General features: G+C 43.6%; 1 protein-coding gene across 1 annotated transcript in view; it reads right to left on the bottom strand.

Moving 5' to 3' along the window:
* Positions 1-11,095: 11,095 nt before the first annotated feature.
* LOC143787859 (albumin-like) overlaps positions 11,096-24,309 on the bottom strand; it is a 32,642-nt gene continuing 19,428 nt past the window's right edge. Inside the window, exons 9-15 of the mRNA XM_077276974.1 lie at positions 22,241-22,373; positions 22,061-22,158; positions 21,540-21,678; positions 16,263-16,495; positions 15,845-15,977; positions 11,648-11,702; positions 11,096-11,227 (exon numbers count right to left, since the gene is read on the bottom strand). Of these exons, the coding sequence (XP_077133089.1) occupies positions 11,658-11,702; positions 15,845-15,977; positions 16,263-16,495; positions 21,540-21,678; positions 22,061-22,158; positions 22,241-22,373 (781 nt within the window). The 3' untranslated portion in view covers positions 11,096-11,227; positions 11,648-11,657. The remainder of the gene's footprint in view (positions 11,228-11,647; positions 11,703-15,844; positions 15,978-16,262; positions 16,496-21,539; positions 21,679-22,060; positions 22,159-22,240; positions 22,374-24,309) is intronic.

Raw genomic sequence — 24,309 nt, 5'->3', positions numbered from 1 at the left:
AACCTGGTGGTGCAGTGCTTATTGAAAACTTATCCTGGGTTCTCCGACCTGCTCCTCAAAGTGCGTGGACTTTGCTCACATATCCGATGTTCGCCTGTACACTCCAGCCGTATGCAGACCTATCAGCGGTCTTTGAACCTTCCCCAGCATCGCCTAATCATAGACGTTGCAACAAGGTGGAACTCAACACTGCACATGCTTCAGAGACTGTGCCAACAGAGGCGGACTGTTATGTTTTTGTGGGAGGATACACATACATGGGCAGGCAGTAGGATGGCAGACATGGAGTTGTCTGGTGTGCAGTGGTCCAAGATACAAGACATGTGTCAAGTCCTTCAGTGTTTTGAGGAATGCACACGGCTGGTTAGTGCAGACAATGCCGTAATAAGCATGAGCATCCCCCTAATGCGTCTGCTGATGCAAAGTTTGACGCACATAAAGGAGCAGGCGTCTGCACCAGAGGAAGAGGAAAGCCTTGATGACAGTCAGCCATTGTCTGGCCAGGGCAGTGTACAGGACGAGGTAGCGGGCGAAGAGGAGGTGGAGGACGAGGAGGATGATGGGGATGAGTATATTTTTAATGCGGAAGCTTTCCCGGGGGCACTGGAAATTGGTTGCGTGGCAAGGCCGGGTTCTGGTTTTTTGAGGGACACAAGTGACGTAGATTTGCCTGAAACTGCCCCTCAACCAATCACAACCGGAGATTTGACAACTGGAACTTTGGCCCACATGGCGGATTATGCCTTACATATCCTAAAAAGGGACACACGCATAACGAAAATGATGAACGATGATGATTACTGGTTGGCCTGCCTCCTTGATCCACGCTATAAAGGCAAATTGCAAAATATTATGCCACATGAGAACTTGGAACTAATATTAGCAACCAAACAATCAACTCTTGTTGACCGTTTGCTTCAGGCATTCCCAGCACACAGCGCACGTGATCGTTATCACACGAGCTCCAGGGGGCAGCAGATTAGTAGTGTTAGGGGTGCACACATCAGAAGTGGCGTTGGACAAAGGGGTTTTCTGACCAGGTTGTGGAGTGATTTTGCTATGACCGCAGACAGGACAGGTACTGCTGCATCAATTGAAAGTGACAGGAGACAACATTTGTCCAGTATGGTTACTAACTATTTTTCATCCCTTATCGATGTTCTCCCTCAACCGTCATTCCCATTTGATTACTGGGCCTCAAAATTAGACACCTGGCCAGAATTGGCAGAATATGCATTGCAGGAGCTTGCTTGCCCGGCAGCAAGTGTCCTATCAGAAAGAGTATTCAGTGCTGCAGGTTCAATATTAACCGAAAAAAGGACTCGTCTGGCTACCCAAAATGTTGACGATCTAACATTCATTAAAATGAACCACAACTGGATTTCAAAATCTTTTGCCCCACCTTGCCCGGCCGACACCTAGCTTTCCTATGAAAAGCTCTTGCCTGTGGACTACTGTGAATTACTTTTCTAATGTCTAATTTTCTGCAGCTGATTGTCCGGCATATGACATGTTTACACCTCCCTAAATGGCCAAACTCACCACACGGGGCCGTGGTATCGCGACTTGGCGCAAGCACCCGTGAGACAGCTGTTTGCCTGAAGAGGTGGGTGTGCTCGCTTTTGGTCGACGGCATTGGTACTGGGTCCCTCATAGTACAATAAAGTGTCTCTGGCGGTGGTGGTGCGCACCCAACGTCAGACACACTGTTGTAACATGAGGGGCCCTGGGCCTGTACCGCCGGCCACAAGAGAGTTCACCCACCCCCAGGTCAAACATTGCTCTACCACTTCCACAGTTATCTCTCACACTTCCACCAATGTTTAGTCTATGCGCTGACATCCTTCCATACCTGCCACTGACAATACCATTGTGTTGACATGTATGATGGTACATAACATAGTCAGGGGCAGTGTCCTCTATTTACCACAGTAAATACTTTGCGCTAAATTAGTAGGTCTGAAACAACGCAGAGGATCGCACCCCTGAACCTAATGATTGCACCCTTTAGTGTCTTTGTTTTAATGCGAGACATTCACATTTATTTGTTGTTTTTTGACTACTAACTGGCAGACACTCATTACAATCGGCCTCCGTTGACCACACCACTGCTGCCCGTGTACCCCTGGAACCTATTTTACAGTGCCTACAGCCAGCCCATTTTATTATGTTAGGCCTTCGAAGCCTGTCTGCGGTCCTTCCTTCCACTAGGCCTCCACTGACCAGACCACTGCTGCCCGTGTACCCCTGGAACCAATTATAAAGTGCCTACAGCCAGCCCATTTTATTATGTTAGGCCTTCGAAGCCTGTCTGCGGTCCTTCCTTCCACTAGGCCTCCACTGACCAGACCACTGCTGCCCGTGTACCCCTGGAACCAATTATAAAGTGCCTACAGCCAGCCCATTTTATTGTGTTAGGCCTTCGAAGCCTGTCTGCGGTCCCTCCTTCCACTAGGCCTCCACTGACCAGACCACTGCTGCCCGTGTACCCCTGGAACCAATTATAAAGTGCCTACAGCCAGCCCATTTTATCATGTTAGGCCTTCGAAGCCTGTCTGCGGTCCTTCCTTCCACTAGACCTCCACTGACCAGACCACTGCTGCCCGTGTACCCCTGGAACCTATTTTACAGTGCCTACAGCCAGCCCATTTTATTATGTTAGGCCTTCGAAGCCTGTCTGCGGTCCCTCCTTCCACTAGGCCTCCACTGACCAGACCACTGCTGCCCGTGTACCCCTGGAACCTATTTTACAGTGCCTACAGCCAGCCCATTTTATTATGTTAGGCCTTCGAAGCCTGTCTGCGGTCCCTACTTCCACTAGGCCTCCACTGACCAGACCACTGCTGCCCGTGTACCCCTGGAACCAATTATAAAGTGCCTACAGCCAGCCGATTTTATTATGTTAGGCCTTCGAAGCCTGTCTGCGGTCCCTCCTTCCACTAGGCCTCCACTGACCAGACCACTGCTGCCCGTGTACCCCTGGAACCAATTATAAAGTGCCTACAGCCAGCCCATTTTATTATGTTAGGCCTTCGAAGCCTGTCTGCGGTCCCTCCTTCCACTAGGCCTCCACTGACCAGACCACTGCTGCCCGTGTACCCCTGGAACCAATTATAAAGTGCCTACAGCCAGCCCATTTTATTATGTTAGGCCTTCGAAGCCTGTCTGCGGTCCCTCCTTCCACTAGGCCTCCACTGACCAGACCACTGCTGCCCGTGTACCCCTGGAACCAATTATAAAGTGCCTACAGCCAGCCCATTTTATTATGTTAGGCCTTCGAAGCCTGTCTGCGGTCCTTCCTTCCACTAGGCCTCCACTGACCAGACCACTGCTGCCCGTGTACCCCTGGAACCTATTTTACAGTGCCTACAGCCAGCCCATTTTATTATGTTAGGCCTTCGAAGCCTGTCTGCGGTCCCTCCTTCCACTAGGCCTCCACTGACCAGACCACTGCTGCCCATGTACCCCTGGAACCTATTTTACAGTGCCTACAGCCAGCCCATTTTATTATGTTAGGCCTTCGAAGCCTGTCTGCGGTCCCTACTTCCACTAGGCCTCCACTGACCAGACCACTGCTGCCCGTGTACCCCTGGAACCAATTATAAAGTGCCTACAGCCAGCCCATTTTATTATGTTAGGCCTTCGAAGCCTGTCTGCGGTCCCTCCTTCAACTAGGCCTCCACTGACCAGACCACTGCTGCCCGTGTACCCCTGGAACCAATTATAAAGTGCCTACAGCCAGCCCATTTTATTATGTTAGGCCTTCGAAGCCTGTCTGCGGTCCCTCCTTCCACTAGGCCTCCACTGACCAGACCACTGCTGCCCGTGTACCCCTGGAACCAATTATAAAGTGCCTACAGCCAGCCCATTTTATTATGTTAGGCCTTCGAAGCCTGTCTGCGGTCCCTCCTTCCACTAGGCCTCCACTGACCAGACCACTGCTGCCCGTGTACCCCTGGAACCAATTATAAAGTGCCTACAGCCAGCCCATTTTATTATGTTAGGCCTTCGAAGCCTGTCTGCGGTCCTTCCTTCCACTAGGCCTCCACTGACCAGACCATTGCTGCCCGTGTACCCCTGGAACCAATTATAAAGTGCCTACAGCCAGCCCATTTTATTGTGTTAGGCCTTCGAAGCCTGTCTGCGGTCCCTCCTTCCACTAGGCCTCCACTGACCAGACCACTGCTGCCCGTGTACCCCTGGAACCAATTATAAAGTGCCTACAGCCAGCCCATTTTATCATGTTAGGCCTTCGAAGCCTGTCTGCGGTCCTTCCTTCCACTAGGCCTCCACTGACCAGACCACTGCTGCCTGTGTACCCCTGGAACCTATTTTACAGTGCCTACAGCCAGCCCATTTTATTATGTTAGGCCTTCGAAGCCTGTCTGCGGTCCCTCCTTCCACTAGGCCTCCACTGACCAGACCACTGCTGCCCGTGTACCCCTGGAACCTATTTTACAGTGCCTACAGCCAGCCCATTTTATTATGTTAGGCCTTCGAAGCCTGTCTGCGGTCCCTCCTTCCACTAGGCCTCCACTGACCAGATCACTGCTGCCCGTGTACCCCTGGAACCAATTATCAAGTTTATAAGCGTGTCCCGAGGAACACTCCGGTATAAAACATCAGAAAATATAAAAATAAGTATTTTGCTTATAATAAAGAAAATACTGGAGAGATATCAAATGCATACATTTTAACATTGAAAACAAAAACACATACAACCAAAAACTGGTACAGTACCAAAATTGGCCACCAGCTACAAAAACTTTCTCCTGCAAGTAGTTAACTGAAAGGTTTTTTTCCATTGAAAACACAGATATGGCATCCACCGAGTGTTGTCCTGTTGCGTCTTCTTTATATTATTGCAAAGAAGCTGCAACTGAATAAAGCTGTGCTTCAACCTTCTGGCTTTCGGCCTATAGTATCAGATATTAAACTGCATTTGGCCTTCAACTTTGGTTACGGCCTACTAACGGTGTCTGCCCCTCCCTGGTGTTGCCCTCAACTGAATAAAGCTGTGCTTCAACCTTGTGGCTTTCGGCCTATAGTATCAGATATTAAACTGCATTTGGCCTTCAACTTTGGTTACGGCCTACTAACGGTGTCTGCCCCTCCCTGGTGTTGCCCTCAACTGAATAAAGCTGTGCTTCAACCTTGTGGCTTTCGGCCTATAGTATCAGATATTAAACTGCATTTGGCCTTCAACTTTGGTTACGGCCTACTAACGGTGTCTGACCCTCCCTGGTGTTGCCCTCAACTGAATAAAGCTGTGCTTCAACCTTGTGGCTTTCGGCCTATAGTATCAGATATTAAACTGCATTTGGCCTTCAACTTTGGTTACGGCCTACTAACGGTGTCTGCCCCTCCCTGGTGTTGCCCTCAACTGAATAAAGCTGAGCTTCAACCTTCTGGCTCTCATTTAGTGCTGTGTTTTTAAAAATTGGTGGTTAGGGCCTACTAACGGTGTCTGCCCCTCCCTGGTGTTGCCCTCAACTGAATAAAGCTGTGCTTCAACCTTCTGGCTTTCGGCCTATAGTATCAGATATTAAACTGCATTTGGCCTTCAACTTTGGTTACGGACTACTAACGGTGTCTGCCCCTCCCTGGTGTTGCCCTCAACTGAATAAAGCTGAGCTTCAACCTTCTGGCTCTCATTAAGTGTTTTTTAAAAAACAAAATGGTGGTTAGGGCCTACTAACGGTGTCTGCCCCTCCCTGGTCTTGCCCTCAACTGAATAAAGCTGAGCTTCAACCTTCTGGCTCTCATTAAGTGCTGTGTTTTTAAAAATTGGTGGTTAGGGCCTACTAACGGTGTCTGCCCCTCCCTGGTGTTGCCCTCAACTGAATAAAGCTGTGCTTCAACCTTCTGGCTTTCGGCCTATAGTATCAGATATTAAACTGCATTTGGCCTTCAACTTTGGTTACGGCCTACTAACGGTGTCTGCCCTTCCCTGGTGTTGCCCTCAACTGAATAAAGCTGTGCTTCAACCTTCTGGCTTTCGGCCTATAGTATCAGATATTAAACTGCATTTGGCCTTCAACTTTGGTTACGGCCTACTAACAGTGTCTGCCCTTCCCTGGTGTTGCCCTCAACTGAATAAAGCTGTGCTTCAACCTTGTGGCTTTCGGCCTATAGTATCAGATATTAAACTGCATTTGGCCTTCAACTTTGGTTACGGCCTACTAACGGTGTCTGCCCCTCCCTGGTGTTGCCCTCAACTGAATAAAGCTGTGCTTCAACCTTGTGGCTTTCGGCCTATAGTATCAGATATTAAACTGCATTTGGCCTTCAACTTTGGTTACGGCCTACTAACGGTGTCTGCCCCTCCCTGGTGTTGCCTTCAACTGAATAAAGCTGAGCTTCAACCTTCTGGCTCTCATTTAGTGCTGTGTTTTTAAAAATTGGTGGTTAGGGCCTACTAACGGTGTCTGCCCCTCCCTGGTGTTGCCCTCAACTGAATAAAGCTGTGCTTCAACCTTCTGGCTTTCGGCCTATAGTATCAGATATTAAACTGCATTTGGCCTTCAACTTTGGTTACGGACTACTAACGGTGTCTGCCCCTCCCTGGTGTTGCCCTCAACTGAATAAAGCTGAGCTTCAACCTTCTGGCTCTCATTAAGTGTTTTTTAAAAAACAAAATGGTGGTTAGGGCCTACTAACCGTGTCTGCCCCTCCCTGGTCTTGCCCTCAACTGAATAAAGCTGAGCTTCAACCTTCTGGCTCTCATTAAGTGCTGTGTTTTTAAAAATTGGTGGTTAGGGCCTACTAACGGTGTCTGCCCCTCCCTGGTGTTGCCCTCAACTGAATAAAGCTGTGCTTCAACCTTCTGGCTTTCGGCCTATAGTATCAGATATTAAACTGCATTTGGCCTTCAACTTTGGTTACGGCCTACTAACGGTGTCTGCCCCTCCCTGGTGTTGCCCTCAACTGAATAAAGCTGTGCTTCAACCTTGTGGCTTTCGGCCTATAGTATCAGATATTAAACTGCATTTGGCCTTCAACTTTGGTTACGGCCTACTAACAGTGTCTGCCCCTCCCTGGTGTTGCCCTCAACTGAATAAAGCTGTGCTTCAACCTTGTGGCTTTCGGCCTATAGTATCAGATATTAAACTGCATTTGGCCTTCAACTTTGGTTACGGCCTACTAACGGTGTCTGCCCCTCCCTGGTGTTGTCCTCAACTGAATACAGCTGAGCTTCAACCTTCTGGCTCTCATTAAGTGTTTTTTAAAAAACAAAATGGTGGTTAGGGCCTACTAACGGTCTCTGCCCCTCCCTGGTGTTGCCCTCAACTGAATAAAGCTGAGCTTCAACCTTCTGGCTCTCATTAAGTGTTTTTTAAAAAACAAAATGGTGGTTAGGGCCTACTAACGGTGTCTGCCCCTCCCTGGTCTTGCCCTCAACTGAATAAAGCTGAGCTTCAACCTTCTGGCTCTCATTAAGTGCTGTGTTTTTAAAAATTGGTGGTTAGGGCCTACTAACGGTGTCTGCCCCTCCCTGGTGTTGCCCTCAACTGAATAAAGCTGTGCTTGAACCTTCTGGCTTTCGGCCTATAGTATCAGATATTAAACTGCATTTGGCCTTCAACTTTGGTTACGGCCTACTAACGGTGTCTGCCCCTCCCTGGTGTTGCCCTCAACTGAATAAAGCTGTGCTTCAACCTTGTGGCTTTCGGCCTATAGTATCAGATATTAAACTGCATTTGGCCTTCAACTTTGGTTACGGCCTACTAACGGTGTCTGCCCCTCCCTGGTGTTGCCCTCAACTGAATAAAGCTGTGCTTCAACCTTGTGGCTTTCGGCCTATAGTATCAGATATTAAACTGCATTTGGCCTTCAACTTTGGTTACGGCCTACTAATGGTGTCTGCCCCTCCCTGGTGTTGTCCTCAACTGAATACAGCTGAGCTTCAACCTTCTGGCTCTCATTAAGTGTTTTTTAAAAAACAAAATGGTGGTTAGGGCCTACTAACGGTCTCTGCCCCTCCCTGGTGTTGCCCTCAACTGAATAAAGCTGAGCTTCAACCTTCTGGCTCTCATTAAGTGCTGTGTTTTTAAAAATTGGTGGTTAGGGCCTACTAACAGTGTTTGCCCCTCCCTGGTGTTGCCCTCAACTGAATAAAGCTGTGCTTCAACCTTCTGGCTTTCGGCCTATAGTATCAGATATTAAACTGCATTTGGCCTTCAACTTTGGTTACGGACTACTAACGGTGTCTGCCCCTCCCTGGTGTTGTCCTCAACTGAATACAGCTGAGCTTCAACCTTCTGGCTCTCATTAAGTGCTGTGTTTTTAAAAATTGGTGGTTAGGGCCTACTAACGGTGTCTGCCCCTCCCTGGTGTTGCCCTCAACTGAATACAGCTGAGCTTCAACCTTCTTGCTCTCATTAAGTGCTGTGTTTTTAAAAATTGGTGGTTAGGGCCTACTAACGGTGTCTGCCCCTGCCTGGTGTTGTCCTCCACTGAACAAAGCTGAGTTTCCACCTTCTGGCTCTTTTTTTTTTTTTAAATTGCTGGATGGGGCCTAATAGCTCTGTTTGCTCCTCCCTGGTGTTTGTCCTCAACTAAAAAAAGCTGAGCTTCAACCTTATGGCTTTCGGCCTATAGTATCAGATATTAAACTGCATTTGGCCTATTAGTGTGTTTGGGCCCTTAAAACAGTGTCTGCTGCTCCTGGGTTTGCTACTCCACTCAACAAAGCAATGCCGCCTGTTTAGTCCTGTTACCAATTTTGAACTGCATTTAGCCTACTTTATTCTTTGGCCCTATATCTGTTTCCTCCTCATCCTGCCCACTGCCCAGCCACTGCTACATGAGTCTGCTGGTACATTGACCTAGACCACTACATTCCCCTTGCACTCTACACAGCCAGAATCTGACCCTGCTGAAAGTCAGGTTCCCCTTCCCGCATGTTATACCACCTTACACAGGGACAAAGAGGAAGGTGCAGATGAAAGTGCAGGTTCCTTCATCAGGTGGGGGGGCATACTCGTTGGCGACGTCACTGGCACATGGCCCCTCAGAGTACGCAAAAGGGTCGCTGCTGGTGGGAGGCGCCCCCGCCGTGCAAACACACTGCTGTACTTTGAGGGGCCCTGTGCCAGTGCCAATGCCAACGAGTGGGCCCCCCTGCTTGCTTAGGATCACAGCACTTGCAAACTTGACATACTTACCTCTCACTGCTCCACCGCCGTGACGTAGTCCATGTTTCCTGTGCCCACTAAAACCTTGAACCAGCCCTACCCCCCACAACTTTTGCCAAATCACCCCCAATTTCCAGTGCCCAACTATTATTATAAAGTTAATTTAGATTGACAAGCTTCAGAAAACAAGAATGGATGTTTTTGGCATTAAAATGGGCACTGTAGGTGTTTTCCTGGCCTCCACTCACTGCCGGCTATGCTTCCCCATTGACTTGCATTGGGTTTCGTGTTTCGGTCGATCCCCGACTTTTAGCGATAATCGGCCGACTTCACTCGACTCGACTCTGGACTAAGTCGGGTTTCACAAAACCCGACTCGATATTAAAAAAATGAAAGTCGCTCAACCCTAGTTATCAGTATAAAAAGACACCTGTGCACACCCTCAAACAGTGTGACTCCAAACTCCACTATGGTGAAGACCAAAGAGCTGTCAAAGGACACCAGAAACAAAATTGTAGCCCTGCACCAGGCTGGGAAGAGTGAATCTGCAATAGCCAACCAGCTTGGAGTGAAAAAATCAACAGTGGGCGCAATAATTAGAAAATGGAAGACATACAAGACCACTGATAATCTCCCTCGATCTGGGGCTCCACGCAAAATCCCACCCCGTGGGGTCAGAATGATCACAAGAACGGTGAGCAAAAATCCCAGAACCACGCGGGGTGACCTAGTGAATGAACTGCAGAGAGCTGGGACCAATGTAACAAGGCCTACCATAAGTAACACACTACGCCACCATGGACTCAGATCCTGCAGTGCCAGACGTGTCCCACTGCTTAAGCCAGTACATGTCCGGGCCCGTCTGAAGTTTGCTAGAGAGCATTTGGATCATCCAGAGGAGTTTTGGGAGAATGTCCTATGGTCTGATGAAACCAAACTGGAACTGTTTGGTAGAAACACAACTTGTCGTGTTTGGAGGAAAAAGAATACTGAGTTGCATCCATCAAACACCATACCTACTGTAAAGCATGGTGGTGGAAACATCATGCTTTTGGGCTGTTTCTCTGCAAAGGGGCCAGGACAACTGATCCGGGTATATGAAAGAATGAATGGGGCCATGTATTGTGAGATTTTGAGTGCAAACCTCCTTCCATCAGCAAGGGCATTGAAGTTGAAACGTGGCTGGGTCTTTCAACATGACAATGATCCAAAGCACACCACCAGGGCAATGAAAGAGTGGCTTCGTAAGAAGCATTTCAAGGTCCTGGAGTGGCCTAGCCAGTCTTCAGATCTCAACCCTATAGAAAACCTTTGGAGGGAGTTGAAAGTCAGTGTTGCCAAGTGAAAAGCCAAAAACATCACTGCTCTAGAGGAGATCTGCATGGAGGAATGGGCCAAAATACCAACAACAGTGTGTGGCAACCTTGTGAAGACTTACAGAAAATGTTTGACCTCTGTCATTGCCAACAAAGGATATATTACAAAGTATTGAGATGAAATTTTGTTTCTGACCAAATACTTATTTTCCACCATAAAATGCAAATAAAATGATAAAAAAACAGACAATGTGATTTTCTGGATTTTTTTCTCTCAGTTTGTCTCCCATAGTTGAGGTCTACCTATGATGTAAATTACAGACGCCTCTCATCTTTTTAAGTGGTGGAACTTGCACTATTGCTGACTGACTAAATACTTTTTTGCCCCACTGTAGATGCTGCAACCAGTATACTAAGTAATACATCACTGGAATCGGGGTCTCTGCCCCTACCTCATGGGGCTGTCAGATTCTTAGCAAAATCAGATTCCTTTTAATATACATGCAGTGTATTACAGTTTATTGTGCTCTTTGTACATGAACTTTTTGCTGTTTTCAATAACCCTTAGGTATCTTCTTCATATGCCTTAATTGATCACATAATTTATTTTATTACTCCAACAAAGAAAACAAGAGGCTGAACTTTAATTCACAAGATCTTTTATTTCAAGTTGTAAAATAGCTCTGTATACTTTCTTAATTTGAGTCTTCTGAAACTTGTACTAATGATCGAATATCAAAAGTTCCTGGTCTTGTTCCTCAGTGAGACTGCAGTCTGTGGAAAGAATAATTAGAATAATTGGCATAAATGCAATTAAATCATCAAGTTCAAGATGTAATCATACAAGGGACACATGGGGCATTGGGCTGCTTGTGAGTTGCTGTAAAATCATAGAATAATATCATCTGTGCACCTTAAAAAGTCCAACGTGACTAAAGTTTGTGTTCTTTTTCCTAACTGAATACAGACAAAAATGAACAGAGGATGAAGGATATAAAAATCTGTTCAAGCGGGTCAACAGATTCACAGATAAAGATAGAAGTTACTGTATATTAATATTCTATATAGGATTATAATAATGTATCGGTGTTTCGCTATTAATGCCAACTCACGATTTTACCATGGCAAAACCATCTTATTCTATTAGGATCTACTTTCTGGTATGGCTATTTGTGTAGAATTTCACATATTTACCTCCTTTATACTAGTGCAAGAGCAAAGTTCTTAACTGTACATGAAAATCTGGTCTCTGGAATAAAAAAACCCAAATGTAAATATCAAGAATTTAATCCATCAAAAATACAAGGGACGTTTACAGAATAGACATCCCTTCTTGAAACTCATTTTCTTCAGTTTTCTGGTCTCATTTACTAATACAAATTTGCCAAAACTCTGGTTTAATTTGCATCAAAAGTTCAAAACTATCATTTGTTTTGGGCACTTTTAGTTACAAATAAACATTGCTTGACGTGGAGGGAGAGGGCTTGAATTAAATGCAACAAAGTGAACCACAATTGCACCAAACATTGTCTCAAAATATTGGCGTAAAAAAGCCACTCAATAGATGGTATAAAGTTATACAAAAGTGTCTGAAGATATGCAACAATTCTTATTTATATTTGGTATATTTTCCCACTAAACGTACATGTAAATATTAGCCAGGAGTAGTAAATTTGTCCAAAAAGTTGGGTAAATGTTAGTATTATTTTTTATCACTGACCATACATAATTTTTTCCTTCATGTGCTGATTTTGTCTAATTTGGTGGGGATTGACAGAGAAACAACTTAAGCCACTGATCAGACAGGACACATATGGGCAGCACGGTGGCTCAGTGGTTAGCATTGCAGCATTGGGGTCCTGGGTTCAAATCGCACCAAGGACAACATCTGCAAGGAGTTTGTATGTTTTCCCCCTGTTTGCGTGGGTTTTCTTCAGGTTTTCCGATTTCCTCTCACACTTCAAAGACATCCTGATAGGGAATCTAGATTGTGAGCCCCATCGGGGACAGTGACAATAATGTCTGCAAAGTGCTGGGGAATGTGATGGAGCTATATAAGAAAGCCTAATAAATTATATGACCTGAGACATACTATGCAGCGAGATTAGTTTTTTGTCTGTGATTTTTGTTTTTTTGCAAATATGTATCAAGCAGTCAAGAAGTTTCATCCTTTGAGCCCTGAAGTTTCTATTCTCCATTGCTAGTGTGAGCAGACAAGTACCACGTGATTCACGTTCTCTCTATTTTTTGCACTCTCTAATTCCTAGTCTTGTACAGTGTCCCTTCCCGCAGGCGACATACACAGTAGACCCTCTTATCCTTTGGTATTTATTATGATGTCTGTCCCGCTGCACTAATACTGTATCTTTTCTGTTTTACAGAGGAAGAGAAAGACATTACATTTGCTCAACATCTCCTCTGATCAGCAGAAAAGTCATTGCAGATTCTCAGACAGCCAGTAGGCCAAAGTGTATTGAGGCAAGCTGAGCTCAAAGCAAAGAAAATTACGACAAATATATAGGAGGAAACTGTAGATTACACTTTAGTTAGTTTAAAAGTCCTATATCTAGAAACAGAAATGTATTAATGGGTTTAAATACAAAATATGCCATAATTTTAATGATTTATTTAAGTCCACGATAGTCTTCACTTACACTGCAAGATAATTTTGAACGAGTGTTCTTAAAAAAGCGATTATCTTGCCGTGTAAACAGGCTGCTGATCACCAAATCAAAAGTTCTCATTCCTTGGGTGAAATGATCTTTTGTGCACAGTAAAAGATCACCATTATCAGTGTTGCATAGTCAGGCTCGGACTGGCTCACTGGAGAACCGGAGGATTCTCCGGTGGGCCCAGGCACTGACACCTGCTGGCATACTGGCCAGCAGCTGTCTAGGGCCCCCACAGTTTCAAAGGCCCCACTGCTCCAGGGGCTCACAGCCAGTGGCTATGGGGCCTCTGAATCAAGGGGGCCCGCCCTGTGCCAGCCTAGAAGCAGCTGGAGACAGGATCCTGTCCCCGCTGCTAAAGCAAAATGAATATTCATGCTTCCCCACGCCCCTGTGGGCATGGAGAAGCGTGAATACCATTTCTCCTTAATAGCGGGCAGCGTTAGCCACAGACTGCAGCTAACACTGCCCGCATGTAAAGCCTCACCACCGCACCATACACACGCACGCACGCACACACACACACAAAGTACCGCACCAGATACACACACACGCAGGCACACAGTGCAGCACATCCCGGCGTCCTGTTTTCTGCCTGAGACATGCCAGCTGGATGAATTCATCATCCAGCATGCTGTCCGAGACAGAAAGCTGCTGGCGAGGAAAAGGCTGGGTGACGTGCTGCTGCGGAGAGGTGAGGTGAGATAAGGTGTGTGTGTGTACAATGATATTGGGTGGGGGGAGGCAATGATGCATGTGATGGGCAATGATGGTGGGGAGGCAATGATGGAGGTAATGGGCAATGAGGGTGGTGGGGGAGGCAATGATGGAGGTGATGGACAATGATGGTGGTGGGGGAGGCAATGATGGAGGTGATGGGCAATGATGGTGAGGGGAGGCAATGATGGAAGCCATGGGCAATGATGGTGGGGGAGGCAATGATGAAGGTGATGGGCAATGATGGTGAGGGAGGCAATGATGATGGTGGTGGGGGGAGGTAATGATGGAGGTGATAGGCAATGATGGTGGGGAAGGCAATGATGGAGGTGATTAGGCAATGATGGTGGGGGAGGCAATGATGGAGGTGATGGGCAATGATGGAGGTGATGGGCAATGATGGTGGGGGGAGGCAATGATAGAGGTGATAGGCAATGATGGTGGGGGGAGGCAATGATGGAGGTGATTAGGCAATGATGGTGGGGGAGGCAATGATGGAGGAGATGAAATCAGCAATGATGGTGGTGGGGGGAGGCAATGATGGAGGTGATGATGGTGGTGATGAAATGGACAATGATGGTGGTGGGAGAGGAGGCAATGATGGAGGTGGTGGAATGGGCAGTGATGGGGTGGTGGGGGAGAATTATAGGGGTGGTGGGGGAGAAGGCAATGATGGACGTGTGTTGAGGACAATGATGGGGTGCAGAGGGGCTGCATTATACTTTATGAGGGGGCTACATTATATTCTGTGGGGGGACTACATTATATTCTGGGGGCTACATCATACTATATGAGGGGGCTACAGTATACTCTATGGGGGGCTGCATTATATTCTGTGGTGGGGCTGCATTATTCTCTCGGGATTACATTATATTCTGGGGGCTACATATTACTATATGAGGGGGCTACAGTATACTCTACGGGGGGGCTGAATTATTCTATCAGGGGACTACCATATATTCTGGGGGGGCTACATCATACTATATGAGGGGGGCAGCATTATGCCCTATGAGGGGGCTACAGTATACTCTATGGTGGGGCTGCATTATATTCTGTGGTTGGCTGCATTATACTATATGAGGGGGGCTGCATTATACCCTATGAGGGTGCTACATTATAGTCTATGGTGGGGACTGCGTTATAACTGCGGGGGCAACATTATAATTTGTGGTGTGCTGCATTATATTCTATGAGAGGGGGTTGCATTATATTTTATGAGGGGGGCTACATTATTTTATGAGGGGGCGACATTATATTCTATGAGGGGGCTACCCCTCTATGATTGTACCTCAACCCCTGCTACATAATTAAGATCTGTACTACCTTATATTATACCCTAATAGTAGCGTGTTTTACCACACAATCGGTGGTCCTGTATTTATTTCTATGTAGCTACATAGTGGGCCCTAAGAATGATTTTCTCTGGTGGGCCCAAGGTGCTCCAGTGCGACGCTGTGCGTAGTCCTGTGTAGCCGATGTGCAATAAGCAATCTAGTATGGGGTATCTAGTCAAACCACCGCTGATCGGTAAATGTTTACTCATCCGCGATCTTTCCCTGTAAACAGACCTTAACTCACCTTAACTCACCTTAGATCTAAAATAGCTTCAATTACAGTAAAGTAAAGCAACCTATTTAATAGGTCTGTTCACATGGACTGACCGGCAGCACTGAATGACCGCTGATCGGTAAAGCTTTTCTAATCGGTGGTCGTTTATTAGCTTGTTTACACAGGCAGACCGTGGTAAACGATGTGCACTGAAATAAGTTTCCATATTTCTCATAAGTGGACGATACATTGACGAGAACAGTGATCTTATGCAAAAGATCACTTCACCCAATGAATGCCTTTTCTTTAAGGGAGCAGGAGCCTATTCAAACTGAAAAATTATAGCGAATTATTAAAAACACTCGTTCACTATAATCTTTCAAGTGTAAATGCAGGTTAATTCACGCTAGATGTAAAATAGCTGCAGTCACAGTGAACAATAATACAAGAAACTTACTTCACTGTCAAAGCAGGCTTGCTGATCTTCTGCTTCACAGCACTTCACTCTTATTTCATTGAATTTTCCCATAATCTGAAGTCTTTTGTCTTGTGGGGTATCAGGCTTATCTTTCAGGATACGAATGAACAATCTGCAATTTATTTATAAAAGGATAGAACAATAAAGGCAACAAGAACAAACTAAAAGAATATCTGTACATTACATATTCAGCATCGCCCAAGCCTAAAAAACCGCTAGGATATTTGGCACCCCGACTCATCTACAATTCGAGATCTTTTTCTATTACAATAGAATTTATGAAATGTAGCCTCACTCAAGAATTGGATGTTACTTATCTAGATAGGTTTTTATCAACGGGTAAGTTTGGAACATAAGCAATAATAACATTGGCTCCAGATGTAAATAGCGAACTTACCCAAGCCTCTTGTCTTTCTGCTCCTCTTCTGTCCCCTCACAGATATCAGCACCACCTTTGTAGTGAGATACATCAGTCGCTCGTGCTTTGTATGCTTTGTAAGATGGGTCAAGACCAAGGTTTTTAAAGCATGGTCTTCTGTCCGAATAAGATTCAATGCAACAACGATGAACTTGGTCGTTTATGAATGTTTGTGATTCTATTTCACATATTTCTCCTAGTAATATATCCAGCTGGAAATGCAAAAATAAGTATATTTTAATTGATGAAAAACTGTTGTCAGTATAGATTATAGCCAAAAATCTAATAAATTGTGCCTTCTGTATTCAGTATCAAATGTTATTAGCAATGCCAACTTGTAATTAGCCTTAGGGTGCCTTCAAACACAGCGCTTCTGATAATTTTTGGGCATTTTTGGCATCTTATTAACAGGGTTTTCTACTATCTAAATGTCACTAATTTATAAGGTGGATTATGTGCACTGTATTCAAAAGGACCGTAACTCTGTCGTTAAATTGCTTGAATGTTACTCAGATTTTTGCAAAAGTCAAAGTTACTTAAAAATGTTTGATTTCTGCCATTTTTTTGCCTGTTCCAACAATTTTTTGAAAAGTGGGCAGAAACTGGGGGCATGGTCAAGCGCGACCAACAAACTCATCATAATTTAAACAACAAAAGTGGCATAAATTACATAAGAAATGTATGTCGGGCCCTGGCTGGCATAGGTTTCTAAAGGTAGTGCAGGGCAGTTGCCAGATGCGCCAAAGTCAATAAAAGGAGCACACCTGGTATGAACGCGATGCATTTTACTCCAATATTTCCTCACTGATTCTGGCATACAAAACACCAGCCTTAAAGAATTGGGGCCAAAGAATTTTGAGAAGTTTTTGGGTTGTGCGTGAGACAAGAATTTATATAATTTGCAAAAAGAGGAAAAAAAGAACCACTGTAGGATATGCACACCACCAATGTTATGTTAAAAGGGAAGACCTTTATTAACAATTGAAGGTTAAAACATAATTAAAACCATGTGGGTCCCCCCCATGCAATTAACATACCACATTGGTACCACGTGACTTCCGGTTCTTGCCATGACACACCGACGCTAACTGGCACACACTGACCACTAATGATTTAAGGTATTTAAAATGTGCATTAACTGCTAGTGGTACTTCCCCTGACGAAGCCGTTCTGTTGATGGCGATACGCGTGGGGTACTGGTCTCCTCCTCCCCCTTGCTCCTCTTCTCCCTTGATCCCCGTCTCACATGGGTTCCAGGTGGCCATGCATGTTTTTCTCATGCAGGGCCCATGTTGCAGGTTCAGTGAGGTGCGATTTCGGCACCTTTATCTAGCTACTAGCTGAAGAGCCTGGCGTTGCCTGGGTATAGTAAATATCTGTGGTTAGTTATAGCACCTCACTTCTCTTATTTTCCCATCACGCCTCTCATTTTCCCCCTCACATCTCTCATTTTCTCCCTTACACCTCTCATTTTCTCCCTCACTCCTCTTATTTTCCCACTCACTCCTCTTATTCCCCCCTCACTCCTCTCATTCCCCCCTAACACTTGTCATTTCGACCTCACATCTGTCATTTTCCGATCACTCCACTATTTTCCCTCACTCCTCTCATTTTGCACTCACACCTTTTCATTTTCACCTCACACCTCTCATTTTCCCCTCAGTATAAACATGTTTGTCATCTCCCTTATATATAGTATACACCTGTATGTCATCTCCTGTATATAGTATATACCTGTATGTCATCTCCCCTGTAAATAGTATATACCTGCTGTATGTCATCTCCTGTAAATTGTATATACCTATGTGTCATCTCCTCCTGTATATAGTATATACCTGTATGTCATCTCTTCTGTATATACTATATACCTGTATGTCATCTCTTCTGTATATACTATATACCTGTATGTCATCTCTTATATATAGTATATACCTGTATGTCATCTCCCCTGTATATAGTATATACCTCCTGTATGTCTTCTCCTCCTCTATATACCTATGTGTCATCTCCTCTTTTATATAGTATATACCTGTATGTCATCTACTCCTGTATATAGTATATACGTGTGTCATCTCCTCCTGTATACAGTATATACCTGTAAGTCATCTCCTCCTGTATATAGTATATACCTGTGTGTCATCTGCTCCTGTATATAGTATATACCTGTGTGTAATTTCCTCCTTTTTATAGTATGTACCTGTATGTCATCTCCTGTATATAGTATATACCTGTGTGTCATCTCCTCCCGTATATAGTATATACCTGTGTGTCATATGCTCCTGTATATAGCATATATCTGTGTGTCATCTCCTCCTGTATATAGTGTATACGTGTCATCTCCCCTGTATATAGTATATACCTGTGTGTCATCTCCTCCTGTATATAGTATATATTTGTGTGTCATCTCCCCTGTATATGGTATGTACCTGTATGTCATCTCCTCCTGTATATAGTATATACCTGTGTGTCATCTCCTCCTGTATATAGTATATACCTGTGTGTCATCTCCCCTGTATATAGTATATACCTGTGCGTCATCTCCCCTGTATATAGTATATACCTGTGTGTTATCTCCCCTGTATAGAGTATGTACCTGTATGTCATCTCCTCCTGTATATAGTATATACCTGTGTGTCATCTCCCCTGTATATAGTATATATGTGTGTGTGTCATCTCCCCTGTATATAGTATATACCTGTGTGTCATCTCCTCCTGTATATAGTATATACCTGTGTGTCATCTCCTCCTGTATTAGACCTCGTTCACACGTTATTTGCTCAGTATTTTTACCTCAGTATTTGTAAGCTAAATTGGCAGCCTGATAAATCCCCAGCAAACAGGAAGCCCTCCCCCCTGGCAGTATATATTAGCTCACACATAATAGACAGGTCATGTGACTGACAGCTGCCGGATTTCCTATATGGTATAGTTGTTGTTCTTGTAGTTTGTCTGCTTATTAATCAGATTTTTATTTTTGAAGGATAATACCAGACTTGTGTGTGTTTTAGGGCGAGTTTCATGTGTCAAGTTGTGTGTGTTGAGTTGCGTGTGGCGACATGCATGTAGCGACTTTTGTGAGATGAGTTTTGTGTGGCGACATGCGTGTAGCAACTTTTTGTGTGTCGAGTTGCATGTGACAGGTTAGTGTAGCAAGTTGTGTGCAGCAAGTTTTGCGCATGGCGAGTTTTGCGTGTGGCGAGTTTTATGCATGGTGCGTTTTGAGTATGTGCAAGTTTTGTGTGAGACAACTTTTGCATGTGTTGCAACTTTTGTGCATGTGGCAATTTTTCCGCGTGTGCAAGTTTTGCATGTGGCGATTTTCCATGAGGTGAGTTTTGCATGTGTGTCGAGTTTTGCGTGAGCCTAGTTTTGCATGTGGCGAGTTTTGGGTGTGGCAAATTTTGAGAGGTGACTTTTGGGTTTCGACTTTTATGTGGCGAGGTTGGTGTATGTGTGGTGAAATGTGTGCTGAGGGTGATATATGTGTTCAAGCACATGGTAGTGTGTGGCGCATTTTGTGTGTGTGTTCATATCCCCGTGTGTGGTGAGTATCCCATGTCGGGGCCCCACCTTAGCAACTGTACAGTATATACTCTTTGGCGCCATCGCTCTCACTCTTTAAGCCCCCTTGTTCACATCTGGCAGCTGTCAATTTGCCTCCAACACTTTTCCTTTCACTTTTTCCCCATTATGTAGATAGGGGCAAAATTGTTTGGTGAATTGGAATGCGCGGGGTTAAAATTTTGCCTCACAACATAGCCTATGAGGCTCTCGGGGTCCAGATGTGTGACTGTGCAAAATTTTGTGTCTGTAGCTGCGACGGTGCAGATGCCAATCCCAGACATACACACATACACACACACACATTCAGCTTTATATATTAGATTTAGCTTACACCCTAGGGCTTGTCTGTCACCCAGCAGTATAGTTATTGCTGTGATAGGTGAATGCTTGATGTTATTTATTTAATTGAGTGTGTTGCCTGGTCTACTCTATAACATTGTGATACATATATTTAAAGGATAAGTATTGTGTTTCCCACATCCTAGGATTTTGATCGTTATTTTTTATTTGATCATGCTGCTGTATTTATTGTCACGTTTGATGCATTAGGGGCATGTATTTTTAGGGGCCATTGTTACCAATTTGGTATGTTAATTGCATGGGGGGGACCCACATGGTTTTAATTATATTTTAACCTACAATTGTTAATAACGTTTTTCCCTTTTAACATAACAGTGGTGGTATGCATATACTACAGTGGTTCTTTTTTTCTCTTTTTGCATGTTACAGTTTCTCCACTGATATTGCACCCCATTGTCTATAATATTTATAATTGAGTAGTGCGCCTTGTGGTTGGTTTTTTTCTTGGAAGAATTTATATAATTGACTTTAGGAAGGACTCTTATGGTCCCTTTAGAAGTCCCAACTGCCGTCATTAAATAATTGCCAATCGACTATATATTAGCCAATCGGCTCTCAACATAGGCCAACAAACATTCTATATGCACAGAAAGATCATTAAAGCTATCATTCTGTCCCCATGAAGCTACTTGTTATTGGCAGGGTGAATGTGATGCCAATACATATTTTAAGCCTGTTTAGTAATCATTGCACACGATGAACAAACATTTTCTAGTTAATCGGGAGTTTGGTGGAATATTTGGATGGTCCTAGACTAAGGAACGAGTGCTCTTATGAACACTCATTCCCTGATTATTGTTTCGTCAAAATGGGCCATTTCTTCTATATAGCCAGCAGAGTTCTGCATATGAAGGCTGCACTTAGCTGTATGGCATCCATAAGTGGCTGTTTTGCACTGTCGGTATAAACTGATTAACTGCTAGAAGCATAATTTTGGAGTCTGAATGAACCTGACATATTTTTCTGGACGATTTGTATGTTGGTAGATACCTATGGAGCTCTTTGGCAGCCAATATACATTTCCAAGTTTCAATTAAAGATTTATTTCTTTATTTGAGAATCAATTTTTGGGATCATTGTTATCCTGCACTGAATATATGTACCCAGTATGCACAAATGTTGAGGGGACATTCTGGATTATTTCTATAAGATTGTAAAAATTTTGTGCAATGATTTTCATGGACCCTTCACAGTATCTACGCCAATTCAAGTGGTAAGGTTTAAAAGCTTTTTTTGGATTATTATTTTCTAATGTGGCCTGATCCATGAAATTAAAGGAATCAGTATCTAGGACCGCACCTAGGACTTTAGGACAGAACACATGAAACATACCTTGTCTTCTAAACAAGACAGTGTTTGGTTCTCAGGAAGTGCACAACACTTGCCAGCAAATTTCGTCATTTTACCAAAGATTCTAAGAAGATTTTCATCTGACATCTGTGGCATTTGTGGTACGAGTATTCCCAGCACTCTGACAAGCACAAAAATATCTCCTACATTAGGAAACCTTCTTATCAAATTACTTAAAACTAGGATTCATGTTTTTAGACAGTATTTGTACAATCATAAAGCAATCACTTACAATCACTTTGATTGACTCTAAGGTCAAATCAATAAACTTAGTTTAATGCTCCATACAATAGACTCTTGGGCTTTAATCACAGTAATTAAACATTCAGCATATAGAATTATTAATATATTCCACAGAATACAAGTGCATTTCTAAGTATCAACCAGGTCAAAATAATACCTATAATCACTATGTATTCTATTAACAGAACAATTTTTTGTATCTTTTTTGTCTAACCCCAACAATAGTTAAGTTAGTCACAGAATTACTGATGGAAACTCACACAGCATGAAAAACATGAGATTCAGCATTTGCAATATCGTCACAAGCTTGCTTTACTAGAGCTTGGATTTCTTTGGTTCTGGCTTCAAATAGTTGAGGCTGCGAAGAAACCAAAAGTAGATTATTTCTATAACCTGTTTTTTACTTTGACAGGTGATTGTCTAGGTAAAAGACATCTTACCGCAGCCTTGTAACAATCCGCAGGATGTTCCTCTGCACAGCACTTCTTGAGCAGGGCTTCATAGTCTTTAGCAACTCCTATACAGAATAGGTCGGATAATTCTGGATGCCTTCTTGCAAACTCAAAAAGGAACCTACAAGAGAGCATAAATATTAAACAATATTAGATGCTGTAAACTACATTATCATGAGAATTATGGACATATATGTCACAGTAAAATTTTCTTCAGTAGATTTAAAATACAAAAATTATTGGAATATATTTATAAATATGAGAGATCTATTTCTAGTGTTTATTTCTGTTAACGTTGATAATTATGGCTTGCAGCCAATGAAAACACAAAAGTTATTATCTCAGTAAATAAGAAAACTTTATAACACCAGCTTGAAAAATTATTTTAAAATCTGAAATGTTGGCCTACTGAAATGTACGAGGTTCAGTAAATGCACTCAATACTTGGTCGGGGCTCCTTTTGCATCAATTACTGCATCAATGCGGCGTTGCATGGAGGTAATCAGCCTGTGGCACTACTGAGGTGTTATGGAAGCCCAGGTTGCTTTGATAGCAGCCTTCAGCTCGTCATCATTGTTGGGTCTGGTGTCTCTCATCTTTCTTTTGACAATATCCCATAGATTCTCTATGGGGTTAAGGTCAGGCTAGTTTGCTGGCCAATCAAGCACAGTTATACTGTTGCTTTTAAACCAGGTATTGGTACTTTTGGCAGTGTGGACAGGTGCCAAGTCCTGATGGAGAATGAAATTTCCATCTCCAAAAAGCTTGTCGGCAGAGGGAAGCATGAAGTGCTCTAAAATTTCCTGGTAGACGGCTGCGCTGACTTTGGTCTTGATAAAACACAGTAAACCTACAAAAGCAGGTGACATGGCTCCCCAAACCACCACTGATTGTGGAAACTTCACACTAGACCTCAAGCAGCTTGGATTGTGTGCCTCTCCACTCTTCCTCCAGACTCTGGGACCTTGATTTCCAAATGAAATGCAAAATTTACTTTCATCTGAAAACAACACGTTGGACCACTGAGCAGCAGTCCAGTTCTTTTTTTACCTTTGCAATAGACGCTTCTGGCATTGTCTATTGGTCATGATTGGCTTGACACAAGAAATGTGACACTTGTAGCCCATGTCATGGATACGTCTGTGTGTAGTGGCTCTTGACGCAATGACTCCAGCAGCAGTCCACTCCTTGTAAATCTCACCCAAATTTTTGAATGGACTTTTGGGTTTTCATTGACTGTAAGCCATAATCATCAACATTATCAGAAATAAACACTTGAAATAGATGACTCTGTGTGTAGTGACTCTATATAATACATGTTTCACTTTTTGTATTAAAGAGCTGAAATAAATTAACTCTTTGATGATATTCTAATTTTGTGAGAAGCAACCGTATGTATATATATATATATATATATATATATATATATATATATATATATATATATATATATATATATAGTTATACATTCATATAAGCATATACAGTACAGACAAAAAGTTTGGACACACCTTCTCATTTAAAGATTTTTCGGTAATTTCATGACTATGAAAATTGTACATTCACACTGAAGGCATCAAAACTATGAAATAACACATGTGGAATTATATACTTAACAAAAAAGTGTGAAACAACTGAAAATATGTCTTATATTCTAGGTTCTTCAAAGTAGCCACCCTTTGCTTTGATGACTGCTTTGCACACTCTTGGCATTCTCATTTGGTCTGACATGCAATGTGAGCTGTGAGGTCTTATATAGACAGGTGTGTGCCTTTCTAAATCAAGTCCTATCAGTTTAATTAAACACAGTAGGACTCCAATGAAGGAGTAGAACCATCTCAAGAGGATCACAAGGAAATGGACAGCATGTGACTTAAATATGAGTGTCTGAGCAAAGGGTCTGAATACTTATGGCCATGTGATATTTCAGTTTTTCTTTTTTATTAAATTTGCAAAAAATTCTACATTTCTGTTTTTTCAGTCAAGATGGGGTGCAGAGTGTACATTAATTTTTTTTAAAAATTTACTTTTTTGAATTTACCAAATGGCTGCAATGA

The sequence above is a fragment of the Ranitomeya variabilis genome, chromosome 1 (assembly GCF_051348905.1).
Source record: "Ranitomeya variabilis isolate aRanVar5 chromosome 1, aRanVar5.hap1, whole genome shotgun sequence".
Lineage (NCBI taxonomy): Eukaryota > Metazoa > Chordata > Amphibia > Anura > Dendrobatidae > Ranitomeya > Ranitomeya variabilis.
The sequence above is the reverse complement of the archived record's forward strand: the minus strand, read 5'-3'. Positions and strand labels throughout refer to the sequence as shown.